Source organism: Jaculus jaculus, chromosome 12 (genome assembly GCF_020740685.1).
Source record: "Jaculus jaculus isolate mJacJac1 chromosome 12, mJacJac1.mat.Y.cur, whole genome shotgun sequence".
Taxonomy (NCBI): domain Eukaryota; kingdom Metazoa; phylum Chordata; class Mammalia; order Rodentia; family Dipodidae; genus Jaculus; species Jaculus jaculus.
In genome coordinates this window covers 76022062-76043691 of record NC_059113.1, presented here as the reverse complement: position 1 = coordinate 76043691, position 21630 = coordinate 76022062, and the positions used below count along the sequence as shown (strand labels likewise).

The following is a 21630-nucleotide window of genomic DNA, read 5'->3' as shown; positions in this document are numbered from 1 at the left end:
ACAAATGCCCATAAAATATGGGCTGGAGAGATGGCTTAGAGGTTAAACACTTGCCTGTGAAGTCTAAGGACCCGGATCAAGGTTCGATTCCCCAGGAAGCTGGTTAGCCAGATGCACAAGGGGGCACACGTGTCTGGAGTTTGTTTGCAGTGGCTGTAGGCCCTGGTGTGTCCATTCTTTCTCTCTATCTGCCTCTTTCTCTCTCTGCCTGTCACTCAAATAAATAAAAATAATAATAAAACAACAAAAAATTTTTAAAAAATATATTTGAAAATCAAATAACAGCACATTCTGGTGGAATGTGGGAAAGAGGAACACTCATCCCCTGCTGGTGGGAGTGCAAACCTGTACATCCACTATGGATGTCAATATGGAGACTCCTCAAAAGACTGAAAATAGAACCACCATTAGATCATACTATGCCTCTTTTGGGCATGTACCCTAAAGACTCTCTACCACAGAAACACTTGCTCAATCACTTTTATTGCTTCTCTATTCACAATAGGCAGGAACTGGAAGCAGCCCAGATGCTCATCAATAAATTAATGGCTAGTGAAGATGTGGTACATATACACATATACTCAGTAGTAAGGAAAAATGAAATAATCAAATTTTTAGGAAAATGAAGGGACTTAGAAATATTGTAAGAGCCTCAGGGTGGATGAGATTAGCCTGAGGCACCATGTCCCCCCATACCTGCTGAGACTAACTGAGGCCTCTTGGTCCCCAAAATGAATACCTATAACCCCACCAAAGAAGACCCTCAGCAGAATTGAGGCAGGGGAGAGTGAGTCTAAGAGGACAACCTTTTAATAGAAATATCAATAAAAGTAAAAGAGTAGCTCTGAGCTGCCTGACCACTAGGAACTTCCAACTGTTGGTGAGTTTCCCCTTATCTGGGCCAGCCAAGGAGATAGCCCCTTAGCCCTTATCCCCACATGGGCTCTATTCCCTCCAGCTACCCACATGGCAGGAATTCTTTGAACTTTCTTTTCTTTAGGGTTTTCCCAAGCCCTACATGTGGGCTATCTAGCCACGTAAGTGCCATTTCTTGGCTCTGTACTTCCCTCATTAAATATAATAATTTAATTTAAAAAAATAAAATTAATTAAATTTTAAAAGTAAAAGAATAGTTTTAGATTATATAGTATAAATTTTCACTACTGACTTCTTAAAGTGTTCTATTTTCAGTAACTTATGCATTAAATCTTTATTTGTGATAAAGAAAAATTGTAAACTGTCTGCATCGATTTCTCATGCAGACATTTCTAAATGAGTTAATACAATGATTTATCCTTTTTATACAACATTGACAAGTATAGCTGATAGGTCAGTATAACTGAGGAAAAGTTACCATGTTGACTTTATTCCTTAGATCAGTACCATGGAGCAGGAATTTTCAATCAAGGAACATGGGTTTGAAGTTCAGTTGAGAGAGATGGAAGATAGTAATCGAAATTCCATTATTGAACTGAGGCATCTTTTAGCCACTCAACAGAAGACAGCCAACAGATGGAAAGAAGAAACAAAGAAACTTACTGAAAGTGCAGAAGTTAGGATCAGCAATCTAAAGTAAGTCCAGTGTTAATAATTACTTAATTCATGCTTTACCAAAGTTATTTAACTGATAATTTGGTGTTCTTACCTTAATACTTTTACCAAAAGAAAATGTTTCTGGATATTGAATTTTATTGAGAAAAATATTAAACTATTATAAAAATATTAAGTATAATAAGTTAAAATAAAATTGTATGTTTTATTCATTTCAAATATATCTAACATAATGCAGTGATTTTTGACGGACACAGCAGTGTAGGCTATTTTTTTCTAATTATTTTTATTTATTTTTTATTTGCTTGTTATTTTGTTTATTTGCAAGAGAGAGAAAATGGGTGCCCCAAAGCCCATATTCTTGCCTCTGCAAATTACACACTTGCCACTTTGTTCATCTGGATTTACACTGGGAATCAACTGCTGAACCATCCCCTTACTGATAAGGTAGAATCTTAATATCATTTCTATATACAACATATATAATATTCAGAATTAATTTGGTCTACTCAGTCTAAAATGTTTACTCTCTGGCTCATTAAGAAATTTCCTAACACATACTCAGAAAGAGCTTGAGATTGTCCCAGTGAACTAAGAAGAACAGAACTCAAGAGTTTCAAAGTGAGAGTGAAGCTGGAAAGTTCTGAGATAAGTGATATGATATGAAATGTTCCTATGTGAAGGATCTATTGTTATAACCTTAAAATTGCTCTTTAAAAAATTCAACTGAAAAAGTCTGGTGAGGTGGCACATGCCTTTAATCCTAGCACTCAGGAGGCTCAGGTAGAAGGATTGCTGTGAATTCAAGGCAAGCCTAAGACTACATAAGTGAATTCCAGATCAGCCTTGGCTAAAGTGAAATACTCTACCTTGATAAACCAAAAAGAAACAAAGGTAGAAGAGAGCATGACACCCATGATATAATAGCCTAGAAAATGTAAACCTGCGATTAGGACTAGGTTTTAAAGGATTAGAAACTTGGGCCATGTTAAGTTTAAGCTGCTCTGAAGACATCTGTGTTAGACTGTTAACTTGTCAATAGTATGTATAAATTTGGCCTTTTGTAGGAGCAAGGAATGTAGTAGGGACTATAAAGGTGGGAATCCCTGATAGACATACACATGATCGATCATTAAGGTCATGGAATGAGAGTATTTTGAGTGTGCTTTGCCAGAAACATAGACCCACTTCTGTCTTTCCACAGTGTCAGATTTATTGCATAACAATAAATTCACAAGCTGCATTGGTTTTGCTAGCTGTACTTCACCAAGTAGTCCCCTTTTCCCTTGATAGCTGGCTGAGAGGCAGAGAGCTGGTACAGATGCAGAGGACCAGCACTACTGCAGATTTGATAACATGCTCATGACTTAGCTGAGACCTGCCAGTGGTGCACACAGCCATGGGGTCAAGCAGAGCCACAGACAGAGCACCTTCAACGTGAGGCTCAGGACCAGTGCAGGTGAAGGGACGGATGGATGGACAAACCAAAGTACAGAGAGTACCAAGTTCAAAGAGTTGCATCAAGTAGTAGGACTGTGCTGAACTGAAGCCAACGGGACAATTGAAAGTTCATTTCCTGACTTACACATCACATGTACTAGGAGGTGGGATGGTAGGTCATGGGGCCATTGCCATTACAGTGTTAGGTGTTCTTTTTATGGGACATAGGTGAACCTTTTGTTGATCTAGTGTATTCAGTAAGTTATCTGGCCTAATATGGTTTTAATATGCTTGTGTGGTCATATGTCCCCAGTCTATAGTGATAAGTACATAAGCAGTATTATTTTCCATGTAAAAATAAATTATTCATCAGTCTGTGTCTGATGGGTGGTGCTGGACAAGTGGTGATGTCAGCTTGCCTCTCTGCATTTGCTCTCAGATGGAGCCCATTGCTGATTGTAAAATGGAGTCACCAAGGCAAAACAGCCTGAAAGCCACTGTTTCACAGAATCTGGAGTAAGCTGGACTAGGGCACAGCCTGGTCTTCATAGAGAATGTGTTGGAAAAGAATATAGGTAGGGAAATGATGCTTTTTGCAGACTGAGTTCCACTTGTAAGTTTTAGGAGAGGTGAAATTTCTACTAAGAAAGTTAAAAAAAGATCATCCAGAGAAATAAGACTCAAGATAAATGGTTTTAAAACATTCTTTCGGAAAACCTCAAAAAGGGAATAGACAATAATTTGTATTATTTATTAAACATTTCATTGTTCTGAGCAATTTACATGTACTTAATCTTCACAAATAAGGGTAAACAAAAACCAGAGGAGACATACATCTTCTTAATCACAGTCTCATGGCTGGCAATTAGCATACCCAGGGTTACCATTCAATTTGGGCAAAAACATTGGGTTTTCTACAAAGCTACTTATTAAGCTATAAAGGAGAGATGGATCTTTCAGCTGTGTACCATGATAAAAGTTTGGTAAAATACTCTAATAAAATTTACTTAGAAATACTTAGAATGAAAGAGAATTTCTGCTTTCAGTTACTGGTGTGGTTGGCAATATAAACCAACCCTTCACCATAAGTAGAAAAATCACATAAATAGTTCAGGGAAGAAAAAAAAAACCCTCAGGGCTGGCTCAGCAGTTAAGAGCACTTGTCACTGAAGCATGAGATCTGAGAGCCCCTAAAGCTGCTTGAGTTTGACAGTTCAGTTCTCTGAGAATCCATGTACAAAGCCAGGCCTGGTCATGCACATCTATAACCAAGTTCACCTGGTGGGGGCGAGGAGGGAAACTATGTGAGGTGGTGAAGTCAGAGAATCACTGGGGCTTGCTGACTGAAAAAATAACAGCTTTGTCTCAAGAAAGTTTGGCACCCAAAGTTCTTCTCTAGCCTTTACACACACATGTACAATACACATGCAAGCACATAGGACACACACACACTTACATAAAACCTCAGAGCACTTAATAAGCTAGCAAAAGGGGCTATGGAGATGGCTCAGCGAGCCATTAAAGGTGTTTGCTTTCAAAGCCTGCTGGCCCAGGATCAAATATCATGTACCTTTATATCCTCAGATGCAAAAAGTGGCACACGTATCTTGTGTTCACATGCAGCTGCAAGAAGCCATGGGTGTACCTACTCACACATGTATAAATAAATAAAACTTTTAAAATAAAGTGCTACCAAAAATAATCATTAATAGTTTGAATCTATATCAGGGATACAAAGGTATTAAAACACTGGGAAATCAGTTCATATGATAAGCCACTTTAACTGATTAAAAGAGAAAAATTATAAGAACTCTCAACTGATATAGAGAAAGCATTTGATTTGTTTGAAGATCTTAGCAAAAGGAATTAAATTTTCTTAATTTCATGAAGGTATCTCAAAAAATATTTTAATTGAAATACAAGTATGTCTTCAACAACAAACATGGGTCTTCATGACCCATTCCTTTTTAAGATTAAGGAAATGACAGAGCCCACTTTTTCCCACATTAATGTTTGTACTTTTTGTCATGGGTTCCACTGGAAATACTGTGCTTTGCTTCTGATAGCTGACAGCACTTCTGAATTGAAGAACATGGACACAGGCAGGTTTCTCACCTAACCCAAATACTTGTTCTTTGAGATAAACTTTTTATATGTGACCACTTTTTGGGACTTTGTTGTTGTTGCTTTGCTCATGACCTAAGTCATTTCTCAATAGTTTTGAGGCTTTAAGGAATTCATTTGTAGCTTTCATCTTCCCTCAGAGGTCACCTTCCTGAGAACCCAGGAAATGATAGTGCTTCCACACACTCCTCAGAATGGTAACAGAACAGCATCCCTAGATTGAGGTGCTGTGTATGCTATTCAGGCACAGGAAGCACTGGGTTCCAATGTTCTGCTTGCTTTTCTTATTCTGAGCATTCATTCAAGAATGGTCTAGGACTCTTGTACCCTATTTTCAATGTTGTTTGTTTGCTTGTTTTGTTTATTCACGGTAGGGTCTCTCACTCCAGCTTAGGGTGACCTGACACTCACCGTGTTTCCTCAGGACAGCTTTGAATTCACAGTGATAGATCTGTCTCAGGCTGTCCAGTGCTAGGAGGCATGTGCCACCATGCCTGGCTTGTACAGGGGATTTTTATATGTGGAATTCACTGTGCCTTTACTCTTTAAAAATATTCCACCTCATTTAACACAGTGATCCAGTGATCCATATTTTTTTAGTGAAAATCTGACTTCTGATGACTCATGTGCATTTTACAGCAGGCTATGACCAGTGATAGCATCCCGGGAATTGAGAAAGGCGTCAGCTACAGAATAAGTTATCAGAACTATTCTAGAAAATTAGGACCAGGGTCATTAAAACTGATGTTGCACTTACTAGTCTACATATCAGCTTTAATAAGGAACACTTATAGTTGACCTTAGCATTATTTCTTGAGTAAAGAAAATGTTCTATGACCTTTTATTTTAACTACCTTTGTGACATGGTAAATCCAAATGCAGAGCACAGAGAAAATGGGAAGAGTTTTGCAGTTGGTTATATTCAGTGTCGTGAATAAACGTAGCACCACTCAGGGAAATCACTGAGGTCAGTCACAAGGCAGAGAGAAGGGAGGAATGGTAAGCAAGCACCTTTATTGTGGTTGCCTTGGGCAAGAAATGGCATGAATAGGTGAATATGTTAGCACTGGCAGATTGGAATAACTTCATGGATAGTGGGGCTGTTTCTGGAATGATTAGATCAGGAGCATAGCAGCTCAGAGTATAAGAGCCCAAGAAGGGAAAAAGCAGAAGTTACTCAAGATGAGGAACTGAGCAACCAGTAGTCAGGCCCTCAAACTGAACTCAAAGACAGTTGTATTCCACTTGAACAGCTCATGACCTGGGGTAGAACAATACATTGCTTCATGAGCAGAAGTACCTAACTTTGAGTTGCACTTACCACAGTCCAAGTGAATAAGTGTTTTGACTATGCTGGGAGAGCTTAAAAATGCTATGTGTAGGGCTGGAGAGATGGCTTAGCGGTTAAGCGCTTGCCTGTGAAGCCTAAGGACCCCGGTTCGAGGCTTGGTTCCCCAGGTCCCACGTTAGCCAGATGCACAAGGGGGTGCACGTGTCTGGAGTTCGTTTGCAGAGGCTGGAAGCCCTGGCGCGCCCATTCTCTCTCTCTCCCTCTATCTGTCTTTCTCTCTGTGTCTGTCGCTCTCAAATAAATAAATAAATAAAATTTAAAAAAAAAATGCTATGTGTAGAAAAAATATATATATTTGGAGGCTTTGCTTATGAACTTTTTAAGGGGAAGGAAAAACTACAGAGAACTTTGTTAGAACTGGGCTAGCATAAGGACTGACTGCATTCTGTTGCCCACGTCCAGAGAGTTTGGTCAAGAATCAATTTATAATGGACTAATATGCCTAACTAAAGATATAACACTAAAAAATTAAAGATTTAAAGTTAACAAAATCTCAAACAAGTTTAAAATTAGGGTCACTGGGACTGGTTGCTAAAGCTGCTATTGTCAATTACATTAACATTTGGAAGGAAGATGGCCCAACTACTTTACTTTGAAACACTATGAAAAATGTCTATGTTGATTCCACCCAGGAAAGACTGAATGGTAAAAATACAAACACTTTTGTAAGAAAGAAATCTGCTCTTCAAAGTCACTGATTTATTTCATCCCTAAATTAAAAATATGGCTGTGTCCTACACACAAGAACTTAAAAAGATATGGAGTGGGTCATAAACTACACACAGTTCCAAGAGCCACTGCTGAGACACAGCATATAGGCAAGGCATAATGACCACTATAAAGAGGCTGGTAAAGCCATTGGAAAATAAACTGTGGTTTACATGGGGACCCAAAGATGTTTTAGATATACTAGGATTGTACAAGAGCTACCATGGAGTGCTGTTGGCCTGGGATGGAAGTTTTCCCTGGGTTTTCAGCCCAACTATAGGGGCAGAATTAAGAAATCCAGAGGCTGTCAGTCACTGGTTATGATAACAGATCTGGACTGTAGATGTTTGATGTTTGCTTGATGGTTATTGAGTTTATATTGTTTCAGTCTCTCCTTGCCATGCCTTATAACAGTTAAAAATGTTACTCTATACCTTTATATGTTAAAAGTATATGTTGTCTGATTTTACAAGACTCACAACTAAGAGACAATTTTAAATCTCAAATGAAACTTGGGACTTCTTGTTTTGTTTTGTCTTTCCTGGTCGGGTCTCACTCTAGCCCAGGCTTACCTGGAATTCACTCTGTATTCTCAGGATGGCCTCAAACTCACAGTGATCCTCCTTTCTCTGCCTCTGGAGTGCTGGGATTAAAGGTGTGCACCAACATACCCAGCTGAAACTTGGGACTTTAAAACTATCTTAAGTTGGTAGAGACTGTAGGGAACCTTTAAATTTAGACTTAACACAAAATAAAACGTGAGATGGTTATAAATCTACTGGGGACCAAAGGTGTAATATTGTAGTTTGAATGGATAGGCCACCCCAATAGATTCAGGAGTTTTATTTAAGCTTGTAATATGGTGTCACTGGGTGGATCCTAGGGTCCAGCTCTAAGGTGTGGGAGTGAATCTGAATTTCAATCTAAAGATATACAAAGTACTGGAGTTCTGCCTGGGATTCCTAGAATGTGCTTGCTTGTGCTGGTGGTGGTAGCCTTTTTCTCACTGCCATTATGGAATGCCTCCTACATCTGTAAGCTTCACTAAATTCCATTCCTCCTATAAACTGTGCCTGGTTTAGAAGTTCATCCCAGCAACGAAGTTCATTAACATTTTATATACCTTTTGTATTGTATTAGTAAATTTACCTGAAAATACCTAATTGTTTTCTGATTTGGAATTTTCATCCGCCTGTAAAAGTATTAGCAATATTGTTAACATCTTGGTTCTTCACACTATTAAGTTCAGAATTAAGCAGGCCATGATGGCTAAACCATTTAATCCCAGCACTTAAGAAGCTAAGGTAACAGAATTACTATAAATCCGTGGCCAGCTTAGGCTACAGAGTAAGTTCCAGGTCATCCTGGACTAGAGGACATGGCTCAGCACTTAAAGGCATTTACTTGTAAGCCTACCAGCCTGGGTACCATTCTTTATCACCTACATAAAGCTGGATGCAAAATGATTCATTTATCTGTGATACTAGCATACCTATGATAATCAGAGGCAGAGACAGAGCCAGGAGAATCTGATGCTCTCCAGCCAGCTAATCCAACATTCTTTTTTGCAGTCTGGCTGACATTGGTTTGAGCATAGGCATTTACAAGATGCCCTCCAACCACCATATGTGCAACGTGACACATGCATGTGCACACACACCCTCACGCAAAATGAATGAGTCAAGAAACAATAAAAATCTTGAAAAGGAGAATTATACCTTGTAATTAGCAAAGTTACATGCAGCTAACTGAAAGTTTCCCTTAATTTTTACATGCTAGCCATAAAAGATGAGTACTGTTCATAGGAAGTTCTTCTATCCCAATACTCAACTTTGATTCTCCTTGTAACATTCATTGTTAATTCTAGTTTATGTTTATTTCTTTACATTTTTTTTCTTTTCTGCCTTCCCCATGGGATATCAGCTCCACAAAAGTACTTGTTCTCATACTCTACTAGATCCCCAGCTCCCAACAGCCTCTCATACTCTACTGGATCTCCAGCCCCCAAAAGTCTATTATACTGTTACATATCCTGTGCCCCTAAGAGTGTGTCCATCAGAACATATTTTTGAATGTGAATGAAAGTTTTAAATTTTTTTCTTTTTAGGCCAAATACTACTTCTAATTTTGGTCCTTTCTACAGAATTTTAGCTTTGCAAAGTATTTTGTATATAACAGTATTCCTGAGACCTCACTAAAGAACGTGAATTCCCATAATCAACTGCATCACTGCCTTGTTCTGAAGCTTGTTTTCATCTTACAAGTTCTTGGAAGTCTTCTGACACTGGAGGAATATTCAGGGAGACATAGGCACTGGGTTAATGGCATAAAGTAGTTTTAAAGAAGCACTGCTCATAGTCAAGCCCAAGCTTCAGAGGAGAGAATAGGACATAGAAAATCATATCTTGGAGTATTTATCTAGTTATGTTTGAATTCCTATTTTAAAAACTATGTAAGTATACATTGAACATACAACACATACACCTTGAACTGTGTCTATATGTCTATAGTATCAGTCACCCAGCAGTTACTGACATGTAGTACTTGTTGAATACATGAGAGGGAAGGAGGGAGGGTGGGTGGGTGTGAGCTTAACAGTCCATAGCATAGTGTTAGTTACTTGGCTAGACAAAAGAATTCTAGAATGCTTACACCAACTTAATGAGTCAGCAGAGTAGGTAGCCCCAGATATGACTGACTTAAGAGTTTACTGAAGTGAGTCCTGAGTCAGAGTCATCAATCTTACTATATATTATGCCATTATAGCTTAGTTGATGTAAACACTGAAAATTATTTTTCAGCATGTATTTCAGTGGTATTGTCAGATAAATCTGATGCTCTGGAAGTGGCCCTACATTGTCTTTTTTTAACTTTTTTATTGACAACTTCCCTAACTATAGACAATAAACCATCATAAGTTCTTCCCCTCTCTCACATTCCCCTTCAAAAATCTACTCCATCATATCCCCTCCCTCTCTCAATTAGTCTCTCTTTTATTTTGATGTCATCATCTTTTCTTCCTATTATGAGGGTCTTTTGTAGGTAGTGCTAGGCACTATAAAGTCATGGATATCAAGGCCAATTTCTGTCTAAACAATTACATTGTTAGTAGTCTTACCCTTCCTTTGGCTCTTACATTCTTTCTGCTACCTGTTCCATAATGGACCCTGAGCCTTGGAAGGTATGATAGAGATGCTTCATTGCTGAATATTCCTCTGTCTCTTCTTCTCAGCACTATCATGGTGCCTTTTGGGTCATGCCAGTGGTCACTGCCATCTAAAAAGGAGAAGCTTCTCTAACAAAAAGGGAGAGTGGAATTAATATATGGGTATGAACATTAAGAAAAGTACTTACAGGGCAGTTTAGTAAGGATAATGTGTGCAGTTAGCCAGACAAGAATAGGCATTACACACCTAGGATGCATAACCTCCTTCACCATAGGCTTTTTTTATTTTAATTTTTTTAATTAGTTTTCTATTCTGCAAGTACAGGCAGTTTGGTACCATTATTAGGCTTATCCATGACCTACCCCTCCCCATTAGCCCCTCCTTGTTGAGGTATATGGGTCATGCATTGTGGGGTTAGCCCACAGTTATTGGTATGATAAATATCTCTGTATATCATGACCCAACATGTGGCTCTGACATTCTTTCTTCCCCCTCTTCCACAAACTTTCCCTGAGCCATGTTGGGTTCATTTCTGGTCTGCTTCAGTGATGAGGTGTTGGGGGCCTCTGGGTCTCTGGATCTCTAATTTGGTAGGAGTTGATTTTTCTCTGTGTTGATTTCCATCACCCTTGTGCTGGTACCAGTTCACCAGGAAAACAGTACCCTTGCTTGTTTCACCAATTTTTCTTAGTTTCAGCTGGGGCCCTTTTGAGGTATGATGGGGTGGCTCTTTCCTTACGATCTACATCTGAAAAAGAGAGTCAAATTCTCCAACAGAGAGTAAGTTAGCACCAGGTCAAATGAGATAACCCTTACGTTTTTTATAAAGAGTTTAATAGGTGTAGGCCCTCTTGTAGCGCATGATTGATGGTAACTTGATATTGGAGAGTGGGCTTATGTTTGGATATGGTTCTGACTTGCTTCCCAGTTCCAGCTATGGGTCTCATACCACTGAGGGGATCAGTTAGCCAAATCAAGAGCAGTACGTTCCCCACCATGGCTGTGTGCCACTATTGCACTTGTGTGGGCATCACAACAGGTTAGTTACTGCTACGTAGGTTGGACCATGAGTTGCTTGGACAGATATTGTTTGTTTCCCCCAGTCGCCCATGTAGCATCTTCTGGCACTAGACACGCTAACTGTCTGGGGACTGACTCTCTCCTGGCTTCCAGCCATGCTGTTCCATTTTACGTGTCAGCTGCATATGGTGTCTTCAGCAATAGGGCCTTACCACTAACCTTTGGTGGGTCATCAATGCTCTGACAGAAATCTGTCATTCTTTTAGGAAACGTTGTAGGTTTCTCTGATCAAAAGCTCATTGTGGGTGATAGCCCCATGCTGGTACTGGGAGTTACAGGTCAGTGCCCCCTAAGAAAATGAGGGAAAAAGGTAACTAATATATAGGAGTTAGAGAGGCGAGGGAGAGGAGAGGGAGAGAGAGGGAGGGAAGATGTAGAGGATTTAGGTTAGACTTGATCCTACCCTCTCCAGTGTCTTGTGGTTCAGGTGTTTCCTGTAAGGGCCTGGTGAAGGTTCAGCCATTTGTTCTACCTTTTAGGAAATAGAATTTTATGATACCATTGCCCTTTGGGTCTAGATTAGTGTTTCCCACCCCTTTGGTGCCCTCCCCTCCCTCCCCATCCCTCCTAGTGTCTAGTCCATGAAATGTTTGCTGGGTATGTAAGGTATCTTGGGTAGATTCAGGTTAGGTGCTGGAGATGAGTGAGACTATGTGGCGATTTTTTTTCTGTGACTGGGTAAGTTCACTGAGAATGATCTGTTCCAGATTCAACCATTTTTCCTCAAATTTCTTTGTATTATTTTTTCTTACTGCTGTATAGAATTCCATTGTGTAGATATACCACATCTTAGTTATCCATTCTTCTAGTGATGGACATCTGGGTTGATTCCAGCCCTTAGCTATTATGAATTGAGCCGCTACAAACATGGTTGAGCAAATCTCTCTGGCCTGTGGTTTGAACGTTTTAGGGTAGATACCCAGTAAGGGAATGATGGGTCTGTTGGTATCTCTATAGTCACCTTTTTCAGGAATCTCCATATTGCTTTCCAAAGTGGTTGTACCATCCTACATTCCCACCAACAGTGGGTGAGTGTTCCTGCTTCTTCACATCCTCACCAGCATTTATTTTCGTTTAATTTTTTGATGTTTGCTATTCTTATTGTGGTGAGGTGGAATCTCATAGTTGTTTTAATTTGCATTTCTCTGATGATTAGGGATGATGAACACCATTGGCTTTTGATTAGGTTTTCAGTACCAGATACGTATTCCCTCTAATGGAGCGTGCTTCAGTCCCACTAGAAAGTGGTTGGTTTCCTCCATAACAGACTTGCCACTATTGCACCTCTTGGCTCATTTGGCCAAGCTTAAGGCTCCACTGTTTTCTGCTGTGATGACTTCTTTCTCCCATAGGGTTGCATGCAGTGTAATTTTTTCCAGCTTTCTGTCAGCTGGTCTATAGGAAGGAAGTTTTCAGCTCAGCTCCAGGTTGATTTCTCAGTGACCATGGAGCCAAGCATGTGGAGTCGTTTTTAATAGGGTCTTACTATCTATTTCTTATGGAAAACCAAGAGTCTTGGCAATGTCCTTTAATGTTTGGGGAGCACCCCACCTCTATAGACAACAACTCACTGGAAAGTATCCCATCCCTGGCATGGAAATTTTTCCAATCACAGTCTATGGTTTCCAGGTGTTCTATTATCCAAAAAACTAGGTTTCCATATGGCTTATTTATAACATCCTGAATTTTGATTATCCTTCTCCCACCCTTCTTTTACTCAGTCTCTTTCCATGACCTCAGTTAGGCCATTGCACCCCTAATAATATGTTCATCTACTTACATATATACAATACCATCATCCCCTTAAGTCATCCCCTCTTCTTGTCCCTTATGCCCTTCTCTAGCTTACTGACCTCTGCTACAGAATTTGACACCAATTCACACAAAGTCTAAACATTTGTACCTAGGATCCATATATGAGAGAACATGTGACATTTGGCTTTCTGGGCCTGGGTTACCTCAGTATAATCCTTTCCCAGTCTATCCATTTCACTACAAATTTTATTTCTTTTTCTTTACTGCTGAATACAACTCCATTGAAGAATTGTACTATATCTTCATTATCTATTCATTAGTTGAGGGACAACTGGTTCCATTTCTGAGCTGTTGTGAACAGAGTGGAAATAAACTTAGTTGAGCAAGTATCTCTAAGGTAGTGAGACGAGTTCTTAGGATATATGCCTAGGAGTGGTATAGCTGGGTCATATAGTAAGGATCTATTTTTAGCTGTCTTAGGAGCCTCCACAGTGATTTCCACAATGGCTATACCAGATTACATTCCCACCAACAGTGTAGAATGTTCCTATTTGCATCCTCACATCCTCACAGCATATATTGACATTTGTTTTCTTGATGATAGCCATTCTGACAAGAGTGAGATAGACTCTCAAAGTAGTTTTAACTTGCATTTCCCTGATGGCTAAGGATGTAGAACTTGTTTTAGATGTTTATGTGGCATCTTTATTTCTTATTTGAAGAGCTCTCTGTTTGGTTCCATAGGCCATTTTTAATTGGGTTGTTTGATTTCTTTTTTTAATAGATATATATGTATTTTTTATTGACAACTTCTATACTTACAACAAACCATGGTATTTCCCTCCCCTCCCCCACTTTCCCCTTCATAACTCTGCTCTCCATCATATCCATTTGTTTGATTTCTTATTATTTAGTTTTCTAAGTTCTTTATGTCCTAGATGTTAATCTTCTGACAGATATATAGCTGACAAAGATTTTCTCCCATTCTGTAGGTTGAGTCTTTGCGCTATTCACAGTGTTTTGGCTTGATTTCCTGGGCAACTGGGGTTATATTTAGAAAGCCTTTGCCTATGCCAATATGTTGAAGTATTTCCCCTACTTTTTCCTCTCGCAGTTCCAGAGTTTCAGGTCTGATATTGAGGTCTTTGAATGTGAGAATTGTTGGGTTTTTTTTGGTTTTTTTTTTTTTTTTTTTTCAGTTTCTGTGAAGAATACCATTGGAATTTTGATGAGGATTGCATTAAATGTATAGATTGCTGTTGGTAATACTGACATTTTCACAATATTGATTCTTCCAATCTAAGAGGATGGGATGTTTTCTCATTTTCTAGTGTCTTCTGCAATTTCCCTCTTGAGCATTTTAAAGTTTTCATTGTAGCAACCCTTCACTTACTTGATTAGGTTTATTTCAAGGTACTTTTTTTTTTTTTTTTGAGGCAATTGTGAATGGGAGTAATTCCCTGATTTCATCCTCAGCATGTTTGTTGTTAGTATATAGGAAGGCTACTGATTTCTGTGCGTTTGTGTACTCTACTACATTGCTGAAAGTGTTTATCAGCTCTAACAGTTTTTGGGGAGCGTCTTTAGGGTCCTTTATGTGTAGAATATCATCTATACATAAAGGTAATTTGATCTCTTCCTTTCCAATTTGTATCCCTTTTGTGTCTGTCTCTTGCCTTATTGCTATAGTATATAGACTTCTAGTACTATATTAAATAAAAGTGTGGACAGTAGGTACCCTTGTCTTGTTCCTGACTTTAGTTGAAAATCTTCAAGTTTTTCCCTATTTAGTATTATGTTGCCTGTAGGTTTGTCATAAACAGCCTTTATTATGTTGAGATATGTTCCTTCTATTTGCAGCTTTTTGAGGACTTTTACCATGAAGCAATGTTGGATTTTATTGAATGCCTTTTCTGCATCTATTGAGATGATCATGTGATTTTTGTCCTTCAGCCCATTTATATAGTGTATTACATTTATCAATTTGCATATGTTAAACCATCCCTGCATCTCTGGGATAAAACCTATTTGGTGGGGGTGAATGATCTTTCTGATATATTCTTGTATTGTTTGCCAATATTTGGCTCATGATTTTTGCATTCATGTTCATGAGAGAGAGTAGTCTGTAATTTTTGTTGTTCTGTCTTTGTCTAGCTTTAGTATCAGAGTGACGGTAGCTTCATAAAAGGACTTTGGTAGTACTCCTTCCTTTTCTATTTTATGGGAAAGTTTGAAGAGCAGTGGTATTAGTTCTTCCATGAAGGTCTGGTAAAATTCACCAGTGAATGCATAGATCTGGGCCTGGAGTATTTTTAGTTGGGATATTTTTTATAACTGCTTGGATCATCATGCTTATTGTAGGTCTATTTAAATGGTTTATCTTGATTTAATTTTGGTAGGTCATATAAATCTAGGAAATCATCCATTTCTTTCAGATTTTAAAACTTAATGGAGTATATTGTCTTAAAATATGTCCTTATGATTTTTTGAATGTCTTATTTGTGTCTCTTCTCTCTTTCTTTTGGTAAGATTTGTTAAGGGTCTGTCAGTCTTGTTTATCCTTTGAAAGAACCAACTTTTTGTTTCATTGATTCTTTGTAATTTTTTTGTGATTTCTAGTTCATTAATTTCTGCCCTAGTGTTTATTTCTTCCTATCTACTGCTTTTTGGTTTGTCTTTTTCTTCTTTTTCCAAGACCTTAAGGTGAAGCAAGAAGTCATTTGCTTGTGACCTTTCCAATTTCTTAATATAGGCACTTAAAGCTATTAATTTCCTTCTTAGGACTGCCTCATTGTGTCATGTTGTGTTCTCATTATCATTTGATTCTATGATTTTTTTTATTTCCTTTTTGATTTCCCGTGATTTTGTGTATACTCTATACTTTTTTTTTTTTTTTTTTGGTTTTTTTTCGAGGTAGGGTTTCACTCTAGCCCAGGCTGACCTGGAATTCACTATGGAGTCTCAGGGTGGCCTCGAACTAACGGTGATCCTCCTACCTCTGCCTCCCGAGTGCTGGGATTAAAGGCGTGCGCCACCACGCCCGGCTCTCTATACTTTTTCATGTTGCTTATTTGTAGTTTGATCCTATTGTGATCAGTTAGAGTACAGGGAATTATTTCACTTTTCTGTATTTGTCAAGAATTGCTTTGTGACCTAATGTATGGTCTATTTTAGGGAATGTTCCATATGCTGCTGAGAAGTATGTGTATTCTGCAACATTTGAATGGAATGTTCTTTAGATGTCATTAGGTCCATTTGTTCTGTGACCTCATTTAATCCAGATGTCTCTTTATTTTATTTTATTTTATTTTATTTTATTTTATTTTATTTTATTTTATTTTATTTTTGCCAGAATGACCTATTAATTGATGAGAGTGAGGTATTAAAATCATCAACTACAATTGTGTTTGGTGTTATGTGTGTCCTTAAGTTTAGTAGTGTTTCCTTGATGAAATTGGAAGCACCAATGTTAGGTGTATATCTGTGTAGAATTGTAATGTCTTCCTGTTGAATTGTTCCTTTAATCAGCATAAAGTAACCTTCTTTAGCTTTCCTTCCTAATGTTGGTTTGAAGTCTGTGCTGTCAGATACTAGGATAGCAACACCTGCTCGTTTCCTAGGTCCATTTACTTGAAATACCATTTTCCATCCTATGACCCTAAGATGGTGTCTGTCTTTTATGGGGAGGTGGGTTTCTTGGAAACAGCAAACACCAGGATCCTGTCTCTTACCCAAGTCTGCAAGCTTATGTCTTTTGGTTGAGGCATTGAGGCCACTGATACTAAGAATTATTATTGATAAGTATGTATTTATTCTTGCCATTTTTTGGTTTGTAGTACTTCCTGTTTTCCATTTACTCTCTTGTATTAACTATTATTTGAGTATGGTTTATTTTTTCTTGTTTTCTCATGTGGGTGCTTTCCTTTCTCTTCAAGTATTTTCTGTAGAGCTGGTTTGGTGATCATATACTCCTTCAGCCTTTTTTTTTTTTTTTTTTTTTTCCTTTTTGTGGTGGAATGTTCTTATTTCTCCATAAAATTGGATGGATATCTTTGCAGGATAAAGTAATCTTGGTTGACAATTGTTATCTTTCAGAACTTGGAATACATCATCCCAAGCCCTCTGGTTCACAAAGTTCATGTTGAGTATTCTGCTGTTATCCTGATGAGCTTGCTTTTATAAGTGACTTGCTATTTCTCTCTAACTGTTTTCAATCTATATTATTTGGTTTGTGTGTTCAGTAGTTTAATTATAATATGGCAAGGAGAGGTTCTTTTCTGTTTTTGTCTGTTTGTTGTTCTAAAGGCTTCCTGTATCTGTCTTGGCATCTCTTTCCCTTTGGGGGAAGTTTTCTTCTATGATTTTGTTAATAACACCTATTATGCCTTTGGGGTGAAATTCTTCTTCTACTATACCCTGAATTCTTATGCTTGATCTTTTCATATTGTCCCAAATGTCTTGAAATTCCCATTTATACCTTCCTGTTAGTCTGTCTTTCTCTTTGTTGTACTGTATTAGATCTGCCACTTGGCCAGTTGGTCTTCTAGTTTAGATATTCTTTTCTCTCTTTCATCCTTACTGTGTTCTTCATTTCTAGTATTTCTAACTGGTTATTTCCTTAAACTCCTTATTTCCTTAAATTGATTAAGTTGGTTTCCTGAGTTCTCCTGTAGGAATTTTTTTTTCTTTGATTCCCTTGATTTCTTCTTTGTTTCTTATTTTGAAATGCATTTCATCTAAATCATTATCACTGGAGGCCATGTCTGATGGAGTTATAATTTTTGGTGGGATTATATTGTCTGGATTTTTGTGTTTCTTATATTATAATGTAGAGAATTTTTCATCTTGGGTTAATTTGATGCTTGGTTTTTCTAATTATTGATATATTCTTTGGCATGTAAATCTAATGTTATTTATCTTCAGTCTAAAATCTTAAAGTGCCAGGTATGGCTCTTATATTACTCCTAGAGTAATATCTGAAGCAACCCTAGGTGTTAAGTTTGCCAGTATCCAAGTATTCTAATTGGCTGGATAGAACACAATATAGGCAAATTGTAAAATTCATCTGAGCAATATGTAATGTATGTAAGAGTATGTATTAAATCGAATAGGTAATCTATAAAGTCAAAGTCCCTAAGGATGGGTGTTGCAAGAATGGCAAAGCAGACCTTTAATTAAATCTAAACACCTGCCCTGACATGGGCAGTGATATACCAGGCTTTGTGGCAGATACTGACCTGGTGTAAGAAGGCTCTGTTACCTTTTGGGATGGTTTTAGTCTCAGCTATGCTATGTGCCCAGTATGTCCCTTTTAACTGTGCTGTGGGCTCAGCTAAGCTGGCTGGGTCAGTGGTTCCACTGCTCCAATCACCTGTGCTGGGTGCTTGTAGCTAATGTCCCTTCCCCAGGACTCCAATGGTTGTTGGTGCTGGTGGTTGGTGGAGGGAAGGCTGTGGAATGTGCCTCAAGTTGTACAAAAGCATAGCTGGTCCCCTACCCCCACCCCTGCAATCCTCTTCCTCACAAACCACTCAGCTAGTTCCCGCTATATTCTGCTCCAGGTTTCTTGACTTTAAGAGGAGGCTGGTTTGAGTGAAAAATCCCTTCATCTGGCTTCTGCTGTGTCTCAGGCAGAGCCTGGTAGCTCCACAGAAGAGCACCACTATGGAAGCCAGTTCTGCCTTCTACTGTTGTTACTAGAAGCTCTGGGTCTACTACTTCACTACTGAAGTTAATAATTCCTTATATACTTTCACTTTTTAGTAGAAAATTGGATTTTTCTATTTTTCTGGTTATTTCACCCCTAGGCTGTTTTGGCATGGCTGCTACACCACCATCTTACCCTTAGTGTGGTCCATAGATTGATTCAACAGGCCGGTTGCTTTGGCTCTTCTCTCTGCCTCCTTTCTGATTTCTGTAGTCAAGCCTGAAATTTTACTGGTTCTGTGTCCTTAATACTTTTGAGATTCACTTATCTTCATTCTCACTATTCCTACTTTAGTTCAAGCCATCCCTCATCTCTTACCTGTATTACTACAATAACTTTCTGATTGGTTTCTGGATCTCCACAGTTACATTCCCTGCAAGTCCTTCTCCTTATTATGCAGAAAGTAGTTCTATAATAGAAGTCTTATTTTCATTGCACTCTTCTATCCCTCTGCTGGGGTGTGAATCTGAAATGTCTTCCATTAACTTGTGTTTGGTGGCACTATTTTGAAGGCTGTGGGGCTTTTAGGAAATGAAGTCTGTAGAAATAGGGACACTAAGGGCATCTTTGAAGGTGATAACAACCACTTGATCCAAACCTAGCTCTCTTTGCTTCCTGCCTTGCGACCTCATTACTCAAGCTGCATGGATGGAGCCCTCTTCACTGTCGTGTCTTCCTACCATAACAAACTGAAATCTCCCTGATGCCATGAGCCAAAATAAAACTTTCTTTCCTTAAGTTATTTCTGTTAGGTATTTGTCAGAGCAATGATAAAACCAACTAGTCACAGTTTTTTTTTTTTTTGTAACTCTTACATGTATCATATCTGTAAATGTTTTATTTTTACGTTAATTATTTGAGAGGGAGAGGGAGATGGAGAATGGGCATGCCAGGGCCTCCAGCCACTGCAAACAAACTCCAGATGCATGTGCCACCTTGTGCATCTGGCTCACTGGGGAATTGAACCTGTGTCTTTTGGCTTTCCAGGCAAGCACCTTAACCACTAAGCCATCTCTCCAGCCCACTATTCATGACTTTCCATCTTTCTTATTACTATCTTCTATATAAAAACAGTGTTAGGCAAACATCTATCACCTTTAGGTCCCTTTAATATAATTACCAGTTTTAAAGGTCAAAATAATACACAAACCTCCTTGTGCTTTAAAAATTTATTAGCCAATAGTCATTTCTGTTTTCATTCAAAAGAAGTGAGGGGAGCACTTATTAGGAAGTAACTGTTCTGCTGTTATCTAGCAAGAATTCATTCCTTTAAAAGAAAATAGCACTGAACAAAACAGGCAAAAATTCCACCCCTCTATAATCCCAGCACTCAGGAGGCTGAGGCAGAAGGATCAAACTCTAACTCATCTTATCAGTGTCTTCACTCAAGTTGATTAGAAAAAACACCCAGCCATACTGAGTAGTCTCACTTTAAATTCATGATTACAAGGAGCTTGGAGGTGGTACAGAGCTTGCCTGGCATGTGTAGGGCCCAGCTCCCACTGCTGCCTGAGCCACTGAGGAAAGAGAAACCATCAGAAGAAGGCTTCCATTTTGTATCACTGCACTTTTATTCTTCCTTGCATCAGTTACTATCTACTCTGCTGTCACAATGGACTGTCCAGATTCTGGTATATGGCCAAGCTCTCCACTTGTCATCACATTCCACTTCCATTTTATTACACTGACTCAATTAAATATGGAGAATTTGGGGCTGGAGAGATGGCTTAGCGGTTAAGCGCTTGCCTGTGAAGCCTAAGGACCCTGGTTCGAGGCTCGGTTCCCCAGGTCCCACGTTAGCCAGATGCACAAGGGGCACACGCGTCTGGAGTTCGTTTGCAGAGGCTGGAAGCCCTGGCGCGCCCATTCTCTCTCTCTCCCTCTATCTGTCTTTCTCTCTGTGTCTGTCACTCTCAAATAAATAAATAAATAAAAATAAATAAATAAATATGGAGAATTTTGTTGAAAATCAATTGTCTATAAAAATAAAATACCTGACATAACATCATGAAGTAGCAAATTACCTTCAGAGAGAAATAAATAGAAGTAATCTGTAAAATAGGCAATCCTAAACAAACCAGTCAGCCTTCCAGAGAGCAATCCTGCTTAAATGAAATCTTGGCTTGCAATTTTATTTGGCTATTCCACAAAAGCCAGTTGGATTTGCCCACAACCCACATTAGATAACAATGTCCTGCCTACCCTAAACAGTTAATTAGGGGAAATTTAGTATCTTGACTCCAACTACATACTCCAGTACATATATACATATAAATATACATATACACTTATATACACACACACACACACACACACACACAGGAATTCAATAGTTATGACTGGACATTTTGCTGTGTTTACTTTTCAGTTTCAAACCTTACCTCCTTTTCTGCCCAGACCTCTCCCCAAACTCTAAATAAGCAATGGGTACCAAAATCTTAGTAATTAAATAATTGTTTATTAACTTCTTAGAGAAAAGAGAAAAAAGAAATTACATATTTCCTTCAAACTCAAAAGAATTATATCATTCATATAAAATGCAGGTAAACTTGATTTTCTTATATTATGCATTTTAAGGTAGTGGGGATCATAGTGGCACTTACCTAAAATTCCTACACTTGGGAAAAAAATCAATTCAAGGTTATCATCAGCCACATAAGCCAGTTTGGGGCCAGCATAGACTACATGAGATCCCCAGCCCCGTGCTCTCTCTCTCTCTCTCCTTCCTTCTCTCTCTCTCTCTCTCT

At 38.5% G+C, this 21630-nt stretch overlaps 1 protein-coding gene across 11 annotated transcripts in view; it reads left to right on the top strand.

Annotated features, from left to right (window-relative positions):
• Positions 1-21630, top strand: part of Sclt1 (sodium channel and clathrin linker 1) — a 222541-nt gene that overhangs the window by 181521 nt on the left and 19390 nt on the right. For all 11 annotated transcript variants that reach the window (XM_045131671.1, XM_045131667.1, XM_045131669.1 and 8 more), the window contains one exon: positions 1376-1572. In XM_045131671.1, the coding sequence (XP_044987606.1) occupies positions 1376-1572 (197 nt within the window). The remainder of the gene's footprint in view (positions 1-1375; positions 1573-21630) is intronic.